The sequence below is a fragment of the Haliotis rubra genome, unplaced genomic scaffold, assembly GCF_003918875.1.
Source record: "Haliotis rubra isolate DU_JTF1 unplaced genomic scaffold, ASM391887v1 Scf545, whole genome shotgun sequence".
NCBI classification, from domain to species: domain Eukaryota; kingdom Metazoa; phylum Mollusca; class Gastropoda; order Lepetellida; family Haliotidae; genus Haliotis; species Haliotis rubra.
This window is the reverse complement of record NW_025767241.1, coordinates 739,306-763,316: the sequence shown is the minus strand read 5'-3', so window position 1 is coordinate 763,316 and position 24,011 is coordinate 739,306. Positions and strand designations below refer to the sequence as shown.

Sequence of the window (24,011 nt, the reverse complement as noted above, 5' to 3'; positions counted from 1 at the left end):
GTTCACTGACTGACTGCAGAGCCTGTGTCTTACTGCAAGGTCTCGCTTGACCTACTTTCCCGACTGCACCACTGGCACTGATACCTCGCCATTTCTTGTTAGCACCTTCTACATCCATTTCATGTTGTCCGTTGTGCTGAAATCTTTCAGCGGCCTACCTTTAGAATACAGCACCACAAACTTTAAAAATACGTCATAATACCCTTTTACGTAATGTAATGTGATTTTGTTCTAAAGCACGATCTCGAAACAATGCCCTATGACGCCTGCATGGCAACACGGTTGTCTGGGTCAGCGAGTGCGTATAAGCTCCGCTCACTGGTGTTTCATCTCTACGAGCTATGTCATTGCATAAGCCCAACGATGTTGAGAGTTTCCAGTAGTTGTATACCGGCGGATGCGCAATATTTTGCAAGCACCAGTTTGAAATATTTTTTCTTTTTCCACTAATACGCTCATATTTATTTGTATTACGGGCTGCTGAGGTGTTATGTGTTGTGTATTTTGTATTTTGTAATTTTTTAAATTTACATATATATTTTTGTCATTCAGTAAGTTGCACCATTACCTAGAAAAGTGTTTTATTAGTATTTTTTATTTCGAAGCGGTAATAATGCCTTACACTAGACACGTCAGTCGTGTTTGTGCCGGTTCTGTCAATGCATTCTATTTATTAGGATTAATTCAAGGGATTGGGGCTAGGGCTAGGGCTAGGGCTAGGGCTAGGGTTAGGGTTAGGGTTAGGGTTAGGGTTAGGGTTAGGGTTAGCTTAGGGTTTAGGGTTGGGGTTGGGGACCTAATGCAATATAGTAGGTACATGTCCGGTGGTTCGGTCAATGCATTCTATTTATTAGGATTATTTCAAGGGGTTAGGGTTAGGGTTAGGGTTAGGGCTGAGGGTTTAGGGTTTAGGGTTAGGGACCTAATCCAATATAGTAGGTACATGTCCGGTGTAATACGTGAGTACCATTTGTTGTTTTTCCTTTTTTGCATTTTAATACTTTTTTTTCACACAAAAACGGGAAACCAAAACGTCGAAAGTACATTATGAAATGGGTTAATGTAGAAATTTTGGGCTAATGGAAATTGGCCTGGAATTTGCACTGAAGCCTCTTTCACACGCAACATAAATTTTGTGAAGTAATGATTCGAAGGCTAACTCACCCTCGTGCCGTCACTACACATGCTCATGTCTCCCTCGTTCCTTAGTGCGATCCACATTATCCTTACAGTGTTCCCTACATCACTTTCTGTCACAAAATCACCGATTTATATAAAAGCGCGTCATTCATGCATACACCGTGAAATCTACGTCTGACGCCTGACGTCAACAACCCTTTTCCGTTTGAGGCATATCGGCTCATTCCACGCCACACGTTAATTTGTAGATTACGGAATGGGACGAGTGTGCCAAATGGCATCGGATCCATTCGGCAATTGTCCGTAGAATAAAATCACATGACACCAAGTCTACCCGTAGCATTCGTAATTGTCCGTGACCTATTCGACTCTTTCCGTTCATTTCCGTGACGTCACAGGAATGACTCGATAAATTTGCACAGTGTGCAACAGTGTGGACGTAGCTCAGTCGGTTAGCTGTCGAGCTAACAATCCGAAGGTCGCGGGTTCGCGTCCGACGGGTTCTCACAAACTGGTTGCTGGTCTTAATGATACGTGACCTACGGCAGAGATCGTCCTCACGAGAAGTTGTGGTGCTGTATTCTAAAGGTGCTCCCTTTCAGCAACGTCAAAAACATTTTGACGAGGTTTACAGTCGACTGCTTCACAGTCACTGATCTCACTCTCCGATGCCATGTGATTCTCTCGCAGTGGGGTCGCCATGTTGAACTCTGGTCTTCAACCCCTGACCCCGGCCGCAGCCGTTTGGTCAAATAGTGTAGAAATTCAGCTGGATTCACCCACTGAGTGCTTTCAAGTCGTTCACGACACCCGCAGGTTATCGTAGAAGCACAGATATTGCAGGTGTGTCAAGTATTCACTTGGACAGCTCAAATTAATTAGTTGTTCAATGAAGCTTCGTTAATCACCGATGTCTAGCAGAACGCAAACTGATGGTTTACGCATACGCACATCTCACGGAATCCCTATGACGACATAGGTTGGTGGAATGTAATTTTTGTACTATAACACCCTCCCAGACTTAAAATAGATTAGTATGTAAGCGTTTGGATAGCTGTGCCTGTGTGTGTGTGAGGTGTTTGGTTTCGCAAACTGAGCACATACAAGGAATACTCATCGGCAGTGAAGCAAGGCAATATATATCTCGCACATCGACCACCTATTGTGACAAACGTATTCACTTCGCCATATTGTTTTATGCGACGGAACGGGTTGTGTACATGAAGTGTGTGGCCTATGAAGGGGATTCCCCTTCTCATCGATTGAACGAAGCCGTTTACATCACAGCTGCATGCACACACTACATGATGACGACCCGACATCAGGATCCAGCAGAATGTATAGATCTTACTCATGTCGTTTCTCCTACATTGCCATGGCTACGGTTAGTTCAACATGACCGTCTACAGACTGATTGACTGTTGCCAAGGGGCCGGGTAAACAAGGTTACGCCTGCATATGACGCAATAACACGCCACGAATAGGTTATGGAATCGATACAAGCTTTTGGCATTGAAATATCAGCCTATACAGGCAGGGTCTGTGCCGTCCCAGTCAGACAGGTTTTGTTCTGACTGATCAGTTTAACATTGGCCATTTTCTGGGTTACACTACGATTGCAGTATACACCTGAACGTTATCATTTTTAATTTTCATTCATTTGTTGTTCAGTTGTGAGCATCTGTTCGATGCAATCAGGCAAACTTTCTGAAATGTATGCATACATTTTAGAATATATTACATTCTGTGTATGAGCTGCAGATTGTACCTTGTTCATTGGACCAGCTAGGATAATCAGGTCATGTCAAATGTGACTGTGTAGTCAAGAGCTGTTGTAAACCTGTTTTCATCAGATGCACGTACACACTAATGAACCTGACATGCATGACAGTAGTGCAGACATTATACACATTCATGTACACTACTCCCTAATATTGCATGATTGTTGATTCAGGGCTCCTGGCAAAAAACCCTTCCATATCACTGTACATAATGATGTCAGACAATCCAGTGACTGAATGTTATGAGCTGTGATTCATTATTAGTGAGTAGTGGGAGTGAGTTGGGTTTTACGCCACTTTTAGCAATATTCCAGCAATATCGCTGTGGGGGACACCAGAAATGGGCTTCACACATTGTACCCATGTGTGGAATCGAACCCGGGTCTTTGGTGTGATGAACAAACGCAACAAACCACTAGGCTACCCCATTGCCCCCTTTCATGAGTAGGGAGTATGTTAAGAAATTGTAAACACAAGGGTTTAGTTGCATATATAATACAATCTGTAGAATAGATCTGTCATGAATATTTGTTTAAGTAACAATGAAAGGAAATTAGCAAAGGAAAACCAACAGAGTCACAACTGTGAGTAATATATTTTATTTATTTATAAAGCAAATGTGTACTAACTAAATAGCATATAAAAATAACATATATAACATAATAATTGTTACATTTCCAAATACTGAAGTCTTGTTTGAACAAAAGATTTCTTTTCAAACTTGTTAAGAGATATATCACAGCTTTTCTTTAACAGCAAACTAATAAAAGAATCAATATACAACAAAAAACAATAAAATAGTTCGTACATGAATAAGATTTAAAAGAATCTTCTTTGATGTCTCTTATTCTATGTCTCTTCTTCATCCATGTAATTATTTAATAAATATGTTTAAACAAACTGAAGTCATTGCACGTCAGCATGAAAGACTTCTATACTATACTTTTAGTACTGGACATGATACTGTTGTCTGTATTAGTTACTGACCACAACCAGAACAGCAAGTCGGTGTTCGGTGGAATGTACACTTATTAGTACATGAAGTTTTACTCCTAGCATTACCAGAGACATATAACAAGTGACATTAGAAACAAATAATTTCAAACAATTTTGTGAATTCTTGATATCAATTCTGACATGTTAATTTCTAATAAGACAGAGACAAAGATAAATGAATTTTGAATATATACAGACATAAACACTGACATACTAGTCTTATACATGAAGGGGTCAACCACTTAATATTCCCGGGATTTAGGGGAATTTTTGCCAGTGTAATGCCACTGGTCTGAAACAATACGTTTCACTGAAAGAATATGAAAAAATGTAATTTTTGCGACTTCTGCATGTCAAACCTCCTGCAGCAAACAGCTTTTAAAAGACACCCCCCACCCCATCCCCTTCTCCCCTGAAATACCAACTGGTTTTCCCTAACAAAGTTCACAGCAACTGACACGTTTAATGACAAAAACAATCTTTATTGAATATAAGGCCTAAAAATAAAAAGCTTGTGGTTCCGATTTCCCGACCGACCCTAAATATTCCTGCCGAGCCAAACAATTTTACTCACCACATAATAAATTAAATTTATTTTCTGACACATGAGTAATGTAAAAATATTTTGCAAAAAAAACAAAAATCCTACCTACCTACCCTAGTTCTGAAATGTAGGAAATCGGAACCACAACATTTTTTTTGTTGGCCTAAGCATATAAACAGAATATACATGGGAACAAAACACATTACATGTATCTCCACATTATGTTATATTATATATAACATATGTATATATATAAACACTAAGAGAAATATATCATAACACCGGGATAGAACAAATCTTTAATTATGGCTGTGTTATACACAGATATACATATAGATATCAGAATATAATAGAATATCATCTTCAAAACACTAATAAAGAAATTCACAATAAGACATCAGGAAATATTTCAAATTCAAAGAAAAGATAAAATTGTTATTTTCATTAAAGTAAATAAACCCTGTCAAGTAAAGGGCTATCCAGGTGTGCAGGAAAAGGATGGAATAAACATTTTAGGAGAAATGTACTTTATTGGGCACACTTGTTTGGATTTCAATTTGCCTGTCATGGAGGACCAAACTCACATTGCCACCATGGACCTATGCTTGGCAATTGAGTTCATCTCTTAAAATACCATGGGGCCACAGGCGCTATCACACATAATTAGTGCAAATAATTAGTGCTCATCTACATATACACAATGCATTTTAGAAAGTGTTCAAATGCTAGAAAAATTCTAGAATGTGTACTTTACTGAGAAAGTGTAATCCCCAATATTGCACTGATTTACGCAATTAACATCATCTGCACCGGAGTGTTTATGGTTACGTGCATGCACCCCAAAACAAAATTACATTAGTTATGAGTGATAGCTAACCCACAGCCTATCTCCCATTATTGGGTGTTTGATTGGCAAGTGGTGCCCAACACCATTGATTGTAAAGGAGTGCTTGATAGGAAAGAGTATTAAGGCCTAAAAAGAGGGTTGGGCGTAACCTACCTTTACCCTTATCCCAACACAAACGTCACTGAGGAGACATCTGTGAAGTGAGAACCACAGCAGTCAGTCTGGGCATACTTGAGCTAACAGATTCAGCTTCACCCTGATAAACTGCTTGAACCTGCCAGTTTATATAACAAAAAACTACCCCTAAAGTATAGAACAGAATTGTACTACCATTCTATGGTCATATTATAATCCAGGTCATCTGACTGCTATGAATTGATTCTAAATGTCATTTTCATAACATCCTCACTTCTACAAGCTCAAGCACTTAAGTTGAAATCCCTAAGAAATTGTTAAAACAATACTTTTTTCACAATTCAAATATTTCACACCAAGACCTACTTTGTTGACATAAATATGTACAACTTGCTGGGGCAAACACACATATTATCAACCATGCAGGATACAATGAATACCTGGTAAGTGGTCAGTGTCAATATCTTCCCCTGAGTCTAAAGTAATATCTTTCACTTACAGCATTTTAAATAATGAGAGGCAGCCAGCCACTCCTCTACTTTATCTTGCAAGGTACAATCAATTGGTACAATCAAGTTGTATTTCAGTCTTGTCACAGTCGTATTGTCATGTAGGGATGATGGCCCAATCAGGCTATAAGTTACATGGTAACCAGTGTCCTTGTACCCTTGTTATTTGCTTATAGGGTTTGTTGTTTAACGCCACGCTCAGTAATGTTCATTACATGACAACTGCTTATGAACAGTGAATGAGTTTAGTTTGACACTGTTTTTCGCAACATTCCAGCTATATTATAGTGGGACACCAGAAATGGCCTTCACACATTATACCTGGAGTCTTTGTCATGATGAGCGGACAATTTAACGACTAGACTACCCTATCGCCCCTAATATGAACATATTCTGTACTTTGATTGAACATGTTCCAATACTGATCCATTCATAAAAGATGTTCGTGACAGAAATATTTTGTGTGCAGCCAATGATGTCATATGAAAGTCACTTCTGATACCAACTGGTGCTAATGGGTATCCAGATACAGGAAAAGAGGAACATGAATTTCCCTGTCTTTGTCTGGAGACATATATACCAGTGGATCCCATAACAGAATGCAAGCAAACAACACTTGCTGCAAATCAAATTTTACCATGAGATCTACCTACTATTTCAAACATAATTTCGTTAATTCAATCAATGTATGTATCTCCGTGCGCGCGTGTGTGCATGCGTGCGTACGTACGTACATACAGATATACATACGTACATGACTGTTGTGTGGCTTTAACAGAGATGGTAACATGATAACAACAAGTTTGAGCAAATATGATATTTGAGGAAGGGACTAAATATGATACAAAATAATAATATGCTTACATATAAAAACCTCTTTTGAAATCCTTGTCAGATCTTTCTAATTCTTCAGTAGAATGTGCATGGTAGACACAAAATTAACCATTAAGAATAGAAGGATATCAACAAATTATGGCCAACATAAAGATTCTGCAAGAGATAGCTCGCATAGATCATTTGAAAAAAGTAGTTGTCCTCAATAAGACTTCATGTTTTGTACACTTCTAATACGTCAACATTATTAAAATCATTTTCGTGTTTAGTTTGTAAAAAGCCTTATATCGAGGATGAATATCAGTTTATTTGTATTTGTAGCATCTATGAACAAATTAGAACCAAATTTATACCTGAAAAATACAAATTATGAATCTATTCTGATCAATTTAGCTATCTATATGTACAAAGCAATGCTTGTCAGACAAAATATCCTCATCGTATGAAATGTTAATGTTTCTCATGTATGTAACAGTAATATGGGCCTAAGGTCCCCCACTTCAGAAATAAACTTGACTTGAACTAAAATCATCTGCGGAACAGGCATGACATAGAACAATCACATCTAAATATTATAAAAATAACAAAAGATAAATCAATGATGTAAAAGATTTGGACGGAACAACATGTCAACATTTTGACATAATCAGTATCTCTAGCCCTTAAAAATATGTGCATAAAATAAAAAAGCAGGTCAGACACAACTTTCCTTAATTCATATTTGATGCTGTGACTGATTTTTTAAATTTACTCTGCCTGAGGATCAACATCCTATTCCATCAGAGAATGATGTCAGACTGTCACCCAAGCTACCATGTCTGACCTTCAGATCCATTCAGTCAATAGCAGTAATGGTTGCTTTACAATATGTGCTTGTAAAGTTTCATGAAAAAATATTACATGTTTCTTTAGTGATGTTCTGCAAAATTAAACCCACATTTATACTTGTTATTGCCTCAGAAATATGTGAATAGCAAAAGTCACTTGCCTGATAAGTAACAATTATTTAACAAGAGACAAGCACTTGCTTGAATTGTATACAAAGATTCACAAAGTACTGCTCATCAGCTTTTTGTCATAAAAAACCCAAATGCCAAACTTGCTGACTTCAGCACATGTGTGACAGGTTTACAAATATTAAGAAAAGAATGAAACGATTAATGAGCTATGCTCTCTAAACAAAGCGTGCTGGAAAAGGCATGTTTGGACAAAAGGGATAATATGTACAGTTTCTTTTAAACCTATCAGCCTCAAGAATCATGAAGAACAATGCACAAAGGTTCACAGCAACCAATGCATTCATAGCGTGTTGTAACCTTTCTAAAACAGCAGCATTTGTCAACTAATATTTAACCATCTTGGATGAAAACAAGTACAAGAGAGAAGACAAGTACAGTAATTTAATATTAGGAAGAAGAGATTCCATAAAAGCTCCCAAATTTCAATTATTGTTTCATACATTGTTCCTTTACAAAAATACATTTGATGAAAACAAAATATTCCCCTGTGATCATGTTAAATTATTCTGACATAGTCCAACCTCTCAGTCATCATCACTGTCTCCTGCTGCAGTCATTGTTTGTGCAGCTGATTCTTCTCCTGCTTCTTTTGTAGATTTCCTTTTCTTCCTTCTCTTCTTCTTCTTCTTTGGTTCTTCAACATTTAGAGGCTCTAGGAGAACCTTTGGGTTAACAGCACTGTCACTGGCAGGGTCTGATGTGGGGCTGGGTAGAGGTCTAGCGGAAGTGGAGTTTGGGGGGACTGGTTTTCTTGGGGAGGCCATGGCAGCAGGTATTGGTGCTGGAGGACTTTGACGACTGTTAGAAAGATTTTTCAAACAAAACAATGACATCTCAACTTAATAACTCATTCGAGCTAATAAGCAAAGGCCATAATCTAAGAGATGCTCAATGTTACATATTTTAGGAAATGTTTAATGAATTTCTAAAGAAGTATGAGTGCAACATATTAAGAAAAAGACAAATTTCAAATAAACAGGACAGTTCCATTCAGAACATCCTCATTTGTTTGTAGGGACAGGTTGATTTTAGGGAGGAAAGTGCCACAATGTACAGGCACTTGAGTGTTTGAATCAACTCATACCTATGAAAAAATATAATATAGTTACAAGGTCACTTAAACCTATAAAAAAATAACTCCAAGTTAATATTTGAATAGTTCAGCCAAATTTCTACAAACTTTTGTTTCTTAGCAAAAACATGTGTACTAGATCCTCTGCTCATGTCTTTCATGAGTATTTTCATTTTGAAATTCTAGATCAAACCAGTAGTCAAATTCTTTATTAATGAAAAGGTTGCTTTGTAATCTGAACTTCAAAGGTTTAGTTTCAAACTCTTGAAAATTATAACCAACTCAGTTTGAAAACTGTAATAACCAGTGTCATCAATATTAAAGGCTTCTGCTAACCAGGTAAAGTGGCAGGGAAATTAGTGATGTTATCTAATTGTGATGCCATGGCAACCAATGATTTCACAGGGGTTCACAAACCATTGTGATTAAATTTATTAGGAAACATAGGTAAATGTTGTTTGACCTTGCTTTGATATTGCTTTTCACAGTGACCTTCATCTTTCACTTGAGATCACTCAAAACCTCTTCAGTTTCAGGCCCATCTCCAAAACATCATCAGCCAAAAGACAAAGTGTACTCATACTAAAACTTCAACTTTTAAACACAAGGAGTGAACCCACATGACACCAATCACCTGCATCATGTATATAAATACTGTGTAATCTGTGTGTTGATACTACTATGATGACTACAATGATGATTAGCATTCATGTAAACATGATTGACCCAACAGTCATCGGAGGTCAAGACACATGACAAGCCATGTTTCAGTGTTCACACTGCTTATAGGCAATGCTGATGAATTCTTTCAATGACTACATTTTAAATTTCTCCAGATATGATATAAATCTTGTCTATTGTAATACAATAATAAATTCAAACATAACAATAGTTCCCAATGCTTACAGTTAGAAACTACCGGGTATTTTACCTACATGATCCCTTCCTGTAAGCCTAAATGTTTTCTATCCTTACTATCGATTGTTCTAAAGATTCTACAGAGATGAGCTGAGACTGTGGTAACATCATCATATTATCTACCTCTCTTCCCCTGAGCATCTGGAAAAGAAAAGAAAGAAAAAAAATGCATCACAAAGTCAACCAAACTTCAAACACCCTCTCTAGGTTTGTAGAAAAATCACTAAGATGACTGGATAGGATAGGAAACATTATTGGTGATGTTTAGTTAGAAGAGGTAGCTAGATAATGAAAATTCATGAAATTCCTACATCTTTGATTGAGGACAGCAGCAGCATAACCATGGGCGAGGACCACCAGCATTTGAAGATGGCCCAGATGATCCAGGTTTCCCATCTACTTCACCAGGTGACTTGTAACAGCGGCAACCTGGTTACATGAAAAGAACTCAACAAGTTGAACTGCAACAAATGCCATCAGTATTCAGCAAAAGAAACAATGACCGCAACTTACACAGATGAAAACATTTATGCAATTTAGAACAACAGTCAACTAAAGGCAGTGAGACTTTCAAAGTAGTTGTGGAAGGCTTCAGTCGTAGGATATAACAGTGTCACTGTTACCAGCATATGTATACGTTAGCACCCTCCTCAAGGGTGATATGGATTTCAACGCTCGAGACGTCAGGCGAGAGCGTTGAATCCATATCACCCGCAGAGGGGGGGTGCTAACCTACTTATACCACGTGGGCGCCGAATGGACTCGTACATTGCTTGTTGCACGTGCGTTTCCTGCACCGCCAAGGTTGTTATCCACATATCAACCTCTGCACGTGCAGATAGAAGGTTGATACACAGAAAATCAGCCTGCCAGAACAATGGACATAACATACCCTAGTGGTATAAGTACAGTTAAACACACGAGAATGTGACATTGCGCAAAACCACTTTGAACAGTATTTTAATTGTCTCATAGCACGTCTGAATGATGTGGAAGGAAGACCTGAAGCGATGCTGGTCTCAGAAATCTAAACTAATAGGCAGTAAAGGTAAGGTGTGGACAAACGTAGAAACATGGGTGAATCTCAGTCAAACATCATGTATACCTAGTGTACATACATTTAAGCAGATAAACTCTACTTACACAGAAATATGTTAACAGCTCCAATAATGATGACAATGATGCTGAGAGCGAGAGTTCCAGTAGCAAGAGGCTCATCCAGGCCTAGAATGTCAAAGACATGAAAAGTGAACATAAATTCCTTGGAGACTGAGTGAATCTCATTGTATATGAGGCATGAGGTTCTTGATTACCCTACATAATTCATGTTCAAAAGAAAGATAGATATGCAACATGCCACTAATAAGCAGAACAGTCATTCATACAAGTAATCTTAGAACCACAACTTGAAGTCCCACACAGAAAGATGGCCACACAATAGTCTTAGTGCCAAGATCAATTTTCATCAAGTGATTCCGATAAGGAAATTATGTTTGCTATTATTTAATTGTATACCTGAAAAAGAAATAATTCAATTTCGTAAACATGAGTGAGTATGGTTTTACGCCGCTTTTAGCTATATTCCAGCAATATCACGGTAGGGGACAGGAGAAATGGGCTTCACACACTATACCCATGTGTGGAATCGAACCCAGGTCATCGGCGTGACGAGCAGATGCTTTAACCATTAGGCTACCCCGTCGCCCCTTGTAAACATGAAGATTTCTATGTTATACATGATGAATAATAAGCCATGATGTGATGTAAGTCCTAAGTTCCGTAGAATAGTATAGTAACTCCTTCACCTTAGATCTTATGGAAGGGCAACAATGGACAATGACAACGCATATCATTCATGCCACAAGGCTTTGGTTAGCAAACATTCTTACTTTACTGAAACAAAGTGACACTCAGTGGAACATGAGCAATGTTTGCATACAAGGGACATATTAAAATACCAGAGAGCAAAAGCCTCTTCACTACTAGACTGCTATAGAGACATAATATACGTACGTTCAGTATAGACAGCACAGGTGACAATAAAGAATATCACCCCAAAGACACAATCAACGATCCCTTGAACGAAGCAACTCCAATACAAGATGTACACCTCTGAAAAAGAGCATTATCAAAATCAATTTTCATCGGAAACATTCTCAGTTGTAATAATGATACACAGTAATATGAAGATCTTGAAAGTTCAGAAATATAATGATATTGTTTCTTTCAGAAATGGAGATTGAAGATATCACTGTCTAATAATTTTACAAAGTTATTACACATTGTGTGATGCCATACATATAACGTCATTATACAATTATTGACTTCAAGTGAGGTTGATCCAATGATTTATCGACCTTGGACATGTGAGATTCACCGAGGCAAAGCTTCCGTGAAATACCATGCTTATAAAATTTCGCTCGTTTGATACCAAATCATTAACTTGTTTAATAAAAATGGTATTCCACAGAAAATCATTTAGTATCCTCTATTTAGAAGTTATTTCAGAGCAAATTCATGCTCATTCATTCTAATGACAAAGGAGCAAGTAAGAGCTTTGAAATGGTGTGATAAAGAATTAAAAAGAGTTTGCATCCATAGAAGTGTCATGTGAAATTGCTTTCAGGTAGCCTTGTCTCAAACCCTTATGCCTCAAAGCTGACCAGCAGTCAGGGCAACAAGAAGAACCATCTTTTTATGTCCTTTAGTGTTGGGAACAGATCCAAAATTGATCTTTAGCTTGGTGGGTAGGTGTGCTCTATTCATGACAGTGGTCCACATCATGTGATGAAGGACCCCCACTGACAACGATGACAAGACTAGCAACTGTTACACATGCTTCTTGTCTTCAAAAAAATCAGAAATAAAAAGTTTCATCCACTTGAGTATTGTAAGCAGATCATATTCATTGGTGAACATGGAAATGGCCAGTTAACTATCTGCCTGTATTATCAATTGTTTAACGATGATAAACAATTTCAAATGAAAAAAAGAAAATATGTTCAAAAGATTTTTAAGACCTAATAAGCTTAATTCAAAAGTATAACTTTGTAACTGTCCCTATGTAGTTTAGTATGTATTTGCTCACTAAAACCATGATGTATTTATGTCTAACACTATTGTTACTTACTACATACTACATATCCCACTATTGTCACTAGCTGTTATAGATACTACATATGCTTCACCTGAGACTATGCTTAGTTCTCATTGCAACTGAAGAAAGATCTTGTGTACATAAAGGAGTTTTGACAAGCACAAAGGCTTATACATATATATTCTACTTACTTTGTACACTGATCCCTGTGACTGAAACAAATATAAATAAATAATTGACAAATTGACAATAGACTACATACAACATATGTTATATTTGGGATTACACTTCCTTAGTAAAGTACAAATTCTAGAACTTTTGGGGGTTGAGTCCCATCCGGGATTCGAACCCACCCCCTCAGCGTCAGGCACGAAATCGCCAGCACACAAGTCAGCCGCCTAACCCACTCAGCCTGCACAACTTCCACAGTTGCATTTGACCACTTTCTAAATGGCACTGTGTAATAATAGACTACATAGGTATGCGTAATACGATTATGCCTCAATATATAATCATATATGAACAATAAACAATGTATTGGACTTGATATGTCATACTCAAGGGCAATAATGCTGGTTTCTAAAAGGTCAAATACAGCCAAAAAGTTTATTGTGAAGATAAATATTTCAAGATACATTCAGATGGTATATTTTAGTACTACTTTTGTACACTTGTTGATTTGTTATACTTTCACAGCAATCAGAATGCAGGAATCTACAAAGTCATAAGTAATTAGTTAAATTGAAATAAAAAGCTAGCTATTGCTTATGTTCACAATTATGTTGAGGAACCCTGGATAATATTTACCTAAAACATAAACAGTGAACACAGAAAATTTTGTGAAGGTCATACTTACAAAATCCTCCCCATCTATATAGAACTGTGGAAAGAAAAATAACATTTGCTACAGTCAGTTGCTTATAGAAGCTCAATTCTATTTTACACGCTTTTAGCAACATTGTGTGAAATAATATTTTATGTTGCATCTGACATGGTATCACCTAAATATGCCACATTTTATGACATCTATTCAAATATGACCTAACAAAAAGTATTTTCTTTCAAACAATCCCAAATCAGTTTGGATTTCGACATTTGAGAATATCATTTGATTGTCTGTCAAACTTGGCTTGATTTCTTACTATGCAAAGAAAGAGTTCCTAAAGAGTTGCAAGAGTTCTCTAACAATAAATGACAATGAAAACATAGGATAGATGACCATGGACTATTCACACAGATAGTTGAGCTGTATGTTGTTCACAAGGCCTGGGACAAAATGGCAAAGATTGTAAAGCAGACATCTTAATTGATGGACCACAGTAGATCATGAAGCTTCTCATCACTGTTGACAATTATTTTGTTAACTCAGCATAGTACACAAACTTTCATGCATGTCTATTGAGGACAGTGATACCCGCCATTAACCACCCTGTAAATGTGAAAGTATTGCTAGTTGCTTCTGTCTCTGATGTATCAGTTAAACATTCTACCGCTACTTACCGAATAGGACATCTGTGACTATTATCCCAACCAGTAAAATAGCCAAAATAATTACTGCAATGAGTGGAAAACCACCCTCATCAGGTTCTGGAGCTGAAGAAAAAGATACTGGGTTAGAAGAAGGATTATCAACATACATGCAGCTTGCAATGTTTGGGTTCTGTGAAGTAACATGCCAAAAGCAATTTGAGCTTGACTAAAAAGTGTGTGGCTGCAAGAGTAACCTGCTCCCGATATCTCGAAACAAACTTCAGTCTGAGATCTCACTTAAGTTAGAGTTTTTACTCAAATTTGAGAAAACACAGGAAAATGCATTTTCCAGAATAAACGGAAATTAATATTGGACTTAAACTTAGTAGACAAACTGAGTTTGGTAGATAGGTTACTTGAGTTGTTTTGGCTATTTGGGCTTAGAAATGCAATTGAGTTAGGAACTCAGCTGTTTCAACTTGTCAAACTCAGTTTGAAATTTGAGTAAAAACTTAATTTTCTTTCGAGAAAACAAATCCTGGTACTAAAATACAGTGAAATCAAAAACAATCAACTGAGTACAGAAACAAAGAAGAGGGAAAAGATAACACAGCTTAACAACTGTGAACCATTACGTTCACTAATATCATGTGTTTAGCCATTAGTTTGAAACAGCTAAAATATATCTAATGCGTATGTAAATCGTAACTCACTTGAAACAGCCAACATCTTGTCAGATCATGTGAATTTTTCAATTTTAATTCATAATGCATTGAATGTAAAACTGTGGTTGTTAGTTTCAGCAATACAAATGTTAGAATGTCATATTACTTACCATGTATCAACTTTTGACAATAGATATTTTGCTCCACACATTGGTGTAAGTACAGAGTCTTCTTAGATACTCATATAACTTCATTATAGCAATCATCAACTATGACTCAGAAGAGCTTTTCATGACAGCAGCGCGCGCTTGGATCATCAAGTACAAATATTCTGTAGTGTCTTGGTTGTTTATATATTTTGTTTACTGATCGGCATATTTGAAGATGATCAACAGAACTTGCAGCATAATACAGTGGGTAAGCATTACACATATCAACATCTGTACTTTCTTGCCACAATGGCCATACAGACGTCCAATATGTGACCCATCCATTAATCACATTGTGAATTCATATGTTCAAAATGAATTCAGTACACAACTCTTTCACTTAACTTGTGTCATGAAATATGTTAATCATGATGGTAGCAAACAGTATAATGCAGTTAAAGTTTCTGCTGCAGATGGGGGTGAAGATTGCAACCAGGACATTTCTTCCTAACTTTATGTTTTGATGTAATAGTTTGAAGAATATCCTCCACAATGATCTTCAGTTTGACAGCAGCACACCCCCTACTCAGCTTTTGGGGCAAGTATATGGCCTGGAGTGGGAAAGTCTAGCCTTGGGTTGAATTGGTTACCCGGTTACTTGAGTATGAGCAAGATAACCAATCAAGTGCCAGTACTATACTTGAGATATGACAGTTATCTCCATTACAGAAAGTCAAGACAGTGTACCTGGTCACGTGATTAGTGTGTAGTCTCAGCTTGGTGACATACCATTCAACCTCAACTGCCTGTTATGCCATAAACTGTTTTGCATTCACATGTACTCATCTCATCCTATTTCAGTCTGCCTCTCTTACATGATCACAAGGTATATGTGTGTACCATGGTTCAGTCCTATAATGACGGTCAGTGGCTGACCGTCAGCACTGACCCATAGTGTTTGAACATGGCTTGCTGATGTATCCCAGTAGCTAAGAAAAGATATCCCTTGGTATACACTTCAAGCTCCATCTCTGTCTTTGGCTGGGTAACTGGTACCCATCCTGGCAGACTATATAGAATATTTGACTTTTATACAATCTGTATATTGGCTATGGTATTCAGTCATCTATTTAGCCAGAGTTTGGCATGGATCCCTCAGAGTGTTTACAGAAAAGTGATTATCAATCGTACACTTTTGGTCAAATAAAAACAGTCAAAATGGCATGAAGAACGCAATAGCTTGAAGCCTTTATTCAAGTTTAACTTGAGGTTAATAATAACAAAAAATCAAAGTGATATACTGGTAAAATCACTAAAATGTACACTGCAAGGTTGGAGCCAAGTCTGGTAAGAGACCATACACTGTTAATTAATTAATTAATTTATTTGAAATTTCTTCAAATCAACAAATAGTTTTGTGATGTAGAGAAGGGATGGTTAAAAAGATTGCAACTTGAAAAAATCAGGTAAAAATTATCATTGATTATTGATATGAAAATTGTGTCATTGATCTTTACAAAAACTATTATGGTGAAACAAGTTTGAATTTACACACACAATACAAAAGGCAATATTCATTCACCACTTCTAAACTATGTTTAGAATATAACAACATATGGTAAGAATTTTGTATACATTATGAATATTATATTTAGAATGCCTCTTTTTGTAATCAATGCATGAATGTGTCATGGGCTGCCAGTGACTTGAAATATGTTGATTTCTTTCTGACTTACTTCGTCAATATCCATCAATATTCAATAATTAGTTAATGATTATGGATCTCTATGATCTCCATTGATAGCCAGCCCGTGTGTAGAGGCATTCATGTCCCTTTGACAAGTTTTCACACAGACAAAGCCTCCACACAAACCTCTTTTCCTCAAGTCCTTACAAGTATATTGATAGTAGCATGACAATGGATCCAACCTTGCGTAGTTGTACAGCACATTCCTGCTTGAAGCATCCATATTGTTGCATACATGTGGGTAAGGCAATGAACAATAAATACAAATTGACTTCACATAACATACAAATTTCAGACATCATAAACTAGTTTGTGATAGTTATCATCTTTCTAATCAATTCTAACCACTAGATAGTTTACCTCTAAATACTATGAACCCTGGATACCATGATTATAAACCTTGGTCGCATATCTACTTAAAGTTGTCCAAATTAATCTCCTTATTTAATGTTACAAAGTAAAAACATCCACCAGAGACACTTTATATACTCATGGAAATGATTGAGGGAACACTGGATAGTTCAAGTGTTCCTTTATTCTTTTCCAGGTTCCTTCACAAGGTTCGTATTGCAATATGGTGGACATAATGAAACAGCTAACCGTAAATGCATGTACAGTCAAGTCTCATTAATCCGACTCCCATTTATCCGACAATCGGCTTTTTAATTTTTTTTGTTTGTTTTGTTTTAAATATATTTTATTCATTCAACAAAAGGATTAGGCACAAGTTATCCAACTTATCCCTCTCCTGATTCACTGCTTAGTAAATGTTTAATAAAAATAGGAATTGGTTTTGAAAACAATGAATCTTCTCAAGAAAATGCACACATTCTATTCAAGCATTTGATTGGCATCGAAGACTGACAACAAGATCAGGAGTTCCCTACTTTGTTTCAAGAAAACATTTTCACATTTGCCAAAGTCTCAGTTCTCATCAAATTCACTGTTTAAGGTTGGAAATAATAGATTTATTGATACTATACATCTATAGGCATTATTCTGATTTCTGCATCGAAGTTGACATGTAGATCAGGAGTTCACTTTCTCATTTTTCACACACAAAATATCTTGACGTGTGAACCAGCTGTAAACGTGATCTGTCCTGTTTGGTTTAAGACGTCGATTCCCAACACTAATTGCACACACAAACTTAATGTAATCATGATTGTCCTGTTTTGATCATCTGATCTGTACTCAGAATTCGATAATCATCCTCGGTAATCCGACAATTTGCTGTGCAATGGATGATGTTGGATTAATGAGACTTGACTGTATTAAACAACTTGCTAAGGGGTACACTTATTGAAACCTTACAAAAGGACTTAAATTTGCTTTTTAGTGAACAACCATCTTAAAATATAATAGTTACATGCCAATTCTATGCTGTTGTTTTCTGTAAAACAATCTGTTATTTACTCAATACAATATGGATAGTTGTGTTAATTCCTCATTTAGCAGAGGTACTTTCACATGAAGTAGTAGGACGGTGTTATTGGAGCAGGCATTCAATTTGACAAATACAGCCATCAAATACTTGCCTTAAAGCACACGTTCTTATATACCGTATTGTACCACCAAAACAACTCAGAAAACTTCACAACATCCAAATACATTAAACACTAAAACTGGTTAACTGGAATATACACTCAGCACTGTATAACTATGGGTTAATGCATCAGTCTACATGTACTTTTTTCATATAATCAGGCACTATCTAAAGCTTGGTACATGGATTATGACAAAACATATTGCACAACTGATTGTATACCATCATTGAGCAAGCTGTAATCTTTACATTACAATATGGTAACATTCACTGTTTCATAGTATGCAAAAACCTCAGAAAGATAACTAACTTGTGTAAAAATGAAAATAGTATACAGAGTGGCACTGCTGTAGTGAATTAATACCAGTACACACAAATCTCATATTGAATTTCTTGATTTTATGAAACATTCTCAGCTGATTTCTCCTAAATCCAGGATTATTAACTATTATCCAACTTTTGAAAACATTATGCTTAATCTATTGAAGGGAAAACATGACATTATCTTGTGTAGTGTTCAGTCCCGTCCACTTACGTAAAATACAGCTTTGATATGTTACCAAAATGAAAAACACAATATAGTGAGCATGTGAGACGGCAAACAGCACGTCTACTGTAAGTATGTAAGTAATCTTGTTATTACACAACTGGTTATAAAAAGTGTTCACTGTGTATATACATATGTCAACATACTGTTTTTGCAATAGATAGGACAGAATGAGAAGCATCATCATATGGTGTCTCATCAAACTGTTCAATACACTAAATATATCTGTCAATATACCAACGTGCTGGTTTATGTTTATTATTATTATTGATATTATGAAGGAAGCTGTGACTAAAATAGCACACTATTGGAATGTACTATTTCCGGTAAAATAGTTAAGATAACTTTCTTCTGATCATTGGATCAAAACATGTCTAAGTTATATAATTCAGCATTTTTACAAATCACCGGTAAATCTGGATCAAAATGTGTGAACAGTTGATTGTTGCTCCACACTGACGAAAACACATGGTTATCTTGACATGACAAAGAATCAAAATATGATGTGCTGAGGCAGGTTTTTAAAACAGTCTAAACAGAGTGTAACATGCTGCATTAATAAAATACCATCACTGTGTTTAAAAGTGAAAAAATTAAAAGTAACAATTCAAAAACCGCAAAAAGCCCCAGTACCCAGTGATGAAGATTACACATCAGGTTACCCTTAGTGACAATGTGTAAAACAAGTGAGGAATGACAACAGATTCTACTAGTACAACAAACATCCTGGATAAATCAGGAAAGTGTACCTCAGTGGCATTAATCTAATTTCATTGCTACTGCAACTTGAGAGCCTACTCCTGTTTTGGAGAAAGAATAATAAATTATGGTTAGCCAATATCTGTTAATATCTTTAATTAAGTATTAGCATATCAGAATTTGTTGCAGAAACATAATATCTCACCCTGAATATATATTTATCTTCCAAATTTGAGAAAATATTTTTAAGAAGAAAATATTGGTATGTACTTCAATAAAACATGTTAATAATAAGTCATTGAACTTAGTAAAATGAAGCATAAATGTTCATAAACGTTTCTTCCGTCTAGAATCACTTTCTCTCTACATCAATCAACAACTCAATAACAATGACACAAATTTTATCAACTCCATAGTGGAAAGCTATGGATCTGTTTCATACATTCTCGTTGAATAGTATTTTCCATTCATGTTTGGCAGCAGGAACTGCCCACACTAGATAACTAGATGAAAAACGGCTATACCAAAACACCTCTGAAAAGCTAAGATTATCTGTAGTCAAATGTATTTGAAAACAAAAAGAACATACAACAGTCCGCAAATGATCAAGGCTGGACCAGACAATCCAGTGATTGACATCACAAGCATCTATCTACACAACTGAGATACAATGACATGTACATGTATCAAGCAAGTCAACAAGCCCGTGCCCCAACTGCTGTAATGCATATGGTACATATGATATATTTCTTACAAATTGACTTGATGTAAAAAGAAAAAAAAGCATAGTGCCCCAAAACAAATGTATTTCTCTCCTACAAAATCTTATCCTTGCCATGTGAAATTTATGAACAAATGATTTTGAGGTGTGATTCACCTTTGAAAATTAAAAGAACATAGATGTATTAACACCTCTACTGTACATGTTGTAAAAGAAGCAGTAGAACTTGCTCAAAACCTACTTCTTCAAGATGGCTTCTGAATAGAACTCTTTTCACACTTATTGTGTTTTTAACGATGTTATGCAGCGCCGTTGAGCATCTATGATGGAAACTAGGCGCTATACAAGCCAATTATTATTATTATTATTATTATTAGAGAGATGCCAACCCTGAATCTAATGAAGTGGAGTCAAGCCTAGCTGAAAGTCAGGCCTGAGCGCTGAAGGTGCAAGTTGGGGTGAGCTTGGGCTTTGACATGCATTTGGAAAACAATTGTGAAACCTTGTCATCAATAACATGCAATATACACAATCGAGACCCAAAAGATCACATGCTAAGCTTTCGAATGCTTTTACTGGTGTTGACTCAAATGAACTACCAGTGACTTATGAAATTGTATGATAAAAAAATATTATTTTTTCTAAAAAAATCAGGGGTATTTAAAGACAAATTGGAGAATGGGTTTTGTATTTGAAAATCGGAGTAACACTACCAAAATCGGAGTGGCTGCCATCTCTGATAGCGGTATGCATGACCTGTTTGACTGCATGTCACTTTACCCAAATGGTTTGGATCATCTGTTCATGGTATCAACCACTAGTTTGCCTGGGCCAAGCTGCATCATTTACCAACTGTTGTTATAAAGCTATCATACTGATGATGTCTGCATAACACAACACTTATTAGTTGTTAACATTTACAATAATCATAATTATATCAAATAGCACTTCCATATTTGGGAAATACTATATGGTAGTTAATGGTTTTGGAAGATTCAAGTGTTCATTCAAATTCACATTAGCACATCAGACACCAGAGTCTAGTACAAAGGACAGTGGAAGCTGTCTAAACCGGCACTGTCAGGACTAAGAAATAATCTGGTTTAGACAGCATGCCAGATTGTAGAGCTGACACAGTTATCTGCGACTAGAACTTTGTTATATCACGTGGTTCTCTCAGTTACTGCATGCACTGACTCCTTGTCACATGCTGGATTAGACAGCGCTGATTACTGTATGAACACATATTTGGGCGGCTCATTTTATGCCGAGATCTGGAAATGACAGCTGGCGAATTGCAGAGCTTATAAAGGATGATAAATGTACTAGCCACGGACGGGACTGAGATTTTATGCCAGTGTTGACAACTTGCTGGTTTTGACAGCTTCCACTGTAAGATACTTTGGAATAATGAATTCTACTTTAAACATATGAATATCAAGCATACACAGTTTCATTCAAGGTCACATCAGTACAAGTCTGATTCACGGGACATTCCTCCTCCTCCTCCTCTAGTAAACACAAGTATGTGAAGAACATGGAGCTGAGGCCCTGCAGACCTGGGGGAGACCAACTATTTTCAAGGCTTGACGAGTTATCAGGGTATATCCCTGCTAAAACATAACCCTAATTTTACACTTTGACAAAACCTTCTCTTGTGGAAAATATTTAAAATGAAACTCAAATAGCTAAAGCTATAGTTTTTGAGTCGCCATTGTGCACATTATCTTCTACAGTTGTTTGTGCAACCAGCTGACATTTACCACGCATGGGTACATTGCTCCAAACCTGAGATGGAGCATGCAATAATGCATGGTTCCTAAACATTATGTACTTTTTGAAGAAACTTTTGTTTTAAATGTAAAGGTGTATTGTTGTTCATGATTCATAAAGGAAAGATTATACTGTGAGCACCTATAACAGATATCCCATATCAACAAATCTGTTATTATCCTATCTGGTTTGAGAAAGCGTTCATTGTAAATGTGGACTCATGTTTGTAATCAGTTTTATTTAGTTTATTCAAAGTTTTAGCACTGTTCACATAAACATGAAAATTATGAAATCATGTGAAGAGTGACACACCAGCTTACTGTTATTAACAATAGCCATGATCTGCTTACTATTGCTGACAACTTGAAAGATCTTACCCCCCCCGGTAGATAAGGAAATGGATAAGTATATCATGACTGCCACATTTTGACTTACTTAATGTAATTTTTGTAGTACTTAAAACAGTTCTACATAACCAAAATGAATGATTATAAGGCATCAGTCTCAGACTTTGTAAACTTGTTTAAACTTCATGTATGACCTGCTACTTGGGACAAACTGACCTAATTGCAACAATTATTTGGCTGGATCTTTTATCCCCAGAGCCATTTATAACAGTTCTACATGAACAAAATGTTTTGGCAGCTGAAATAGGGAAGCCTTAATGGTGACAGGGGTCACTATCAATATCAGCAACGTCAGGATGCAATGATAATGGTATTTTCAAATACAAAAAGTATAACAAGCAACTTCAATAACATGATATTATGCCTGATGAAATAATATAATGGATGATACATCTGCTTCTGATCAGTTCTTATATTACTGGGTATATTTAACTGAATTACTGGAAGATTGGAAGAAACTGAATATACAGTTTGAAAAATTGCAATTTCTGGCAAAGTTGACAAGAATCTACCAACAATAAACATAAAAAACAATGCTGATCATGACCTACAATTTAAATGGTGAATCATCACATCAGGCTATCTTTTATTTCAAATCTATATTGTATATTATTAATTTGTTAACATATGTTCGCTTGAATTTGCTGAAAACAAAATTATTTCAGGACTGCATGATACTTGTAAAATATCTTTTTCACACTATGAATCACGAACAAATACTCTATTCTTATCATTTTACAAACTCTGAAATACATAGTGGTGAGACAAAGAAAGGTATGTAGGCTGGGCATGTCACCCAACACCACAGTTAAATGGCTCGTCCATAACAGTCATCAAGTACTGGAACACCAAAGGTAATGTTGTAGCAGCATATAACTGAATTTTGTTGAGAAAATCAAAATGAATGATTATGAGGCATCAGTCTCAGACTTTGTAAACTCGTTTATGCATTAAGCTTCATGTATAACCTGCTACTTGGGACAGACTGACCAAACTGAAACAACTGTTTGGCTAGACCTTCAGAGGCGAATGTGAAACAGGAGAATATGTTCACATTGGTGACTACAGGGGTAACAGACATACAAGGGTATATTTATAAGCGTGCATTGCTTTGGTCAGTCTACATTTTTTTCATCGTATGGCCATTGGATGAATTGTTATTTCTCTTTTTTTTACAACAGCACCAAACAAGCACAAAAATTGGTATGAGGAGGAGGAGGAAAAATAAATAACACAAATGTTTTTCACATATGCCAGGATTGGGAGTTGGTCCTGTGGTTCCTTCCGGTGTTGAAGATGTATTATCTAAACAGACAGAAAAACACACTAAGAGAGAAATCACTGAGGCTTCTCAAACACGTGCTACAATGCTGATTTAACGATACGATACATGAC

General features: G+C 36.4%; 1 protein-coding gene across 3 annotated transcripts in view; it reads right to left on the bottom strand.

Moving 5' to 3' along the window:
- Positions 1-4,899: 4,899 nt before the first annotated feature.
- The window catches only part of LOC124253575, a 170,242-nt gene continuing 151,130 nt past the window's right edge, over positions 4,900-24,011 (bottom strand). For all 3 annotated transcript variants that reach the window (XM_046687374.1, XM_046687375.1, XM_046687376.1), the window contains 8 exons: positions 14,393-14,485; positions 13,749-13,772; positions 13,084-13,104; positions 11,809-11,907; positions 10,939-11,019; positions 10,107-10,224; positions 9,919-9,936; positions 4,900-8,603 (listed from right to left, as the gene is read on the bottom strand). In XM_046687374.1, coding sequence (XP_046543330.1) covers positions 8,330-8,603; positions 9,919-9,936; positions 10,107-10,224; positions 10,939-11,019; positions 11,809-11,907; positions 13,084-13,104; positions 13,749-13,772; positions 14,393-14,485 — 728 coding nt within the window. In that variant the 3' untranslated portion in view covers positions 4,900-8,329. The remainder of the gene's footprint in view (positions 8,604-9,918; positions 9,937-10,106; positions 10,225-10,938; positions 11,020-11,808; positions 11,908-13,083; positions 13,105-13,748; positions 13,773-14,392; positions 14,486-24,011) is intronic.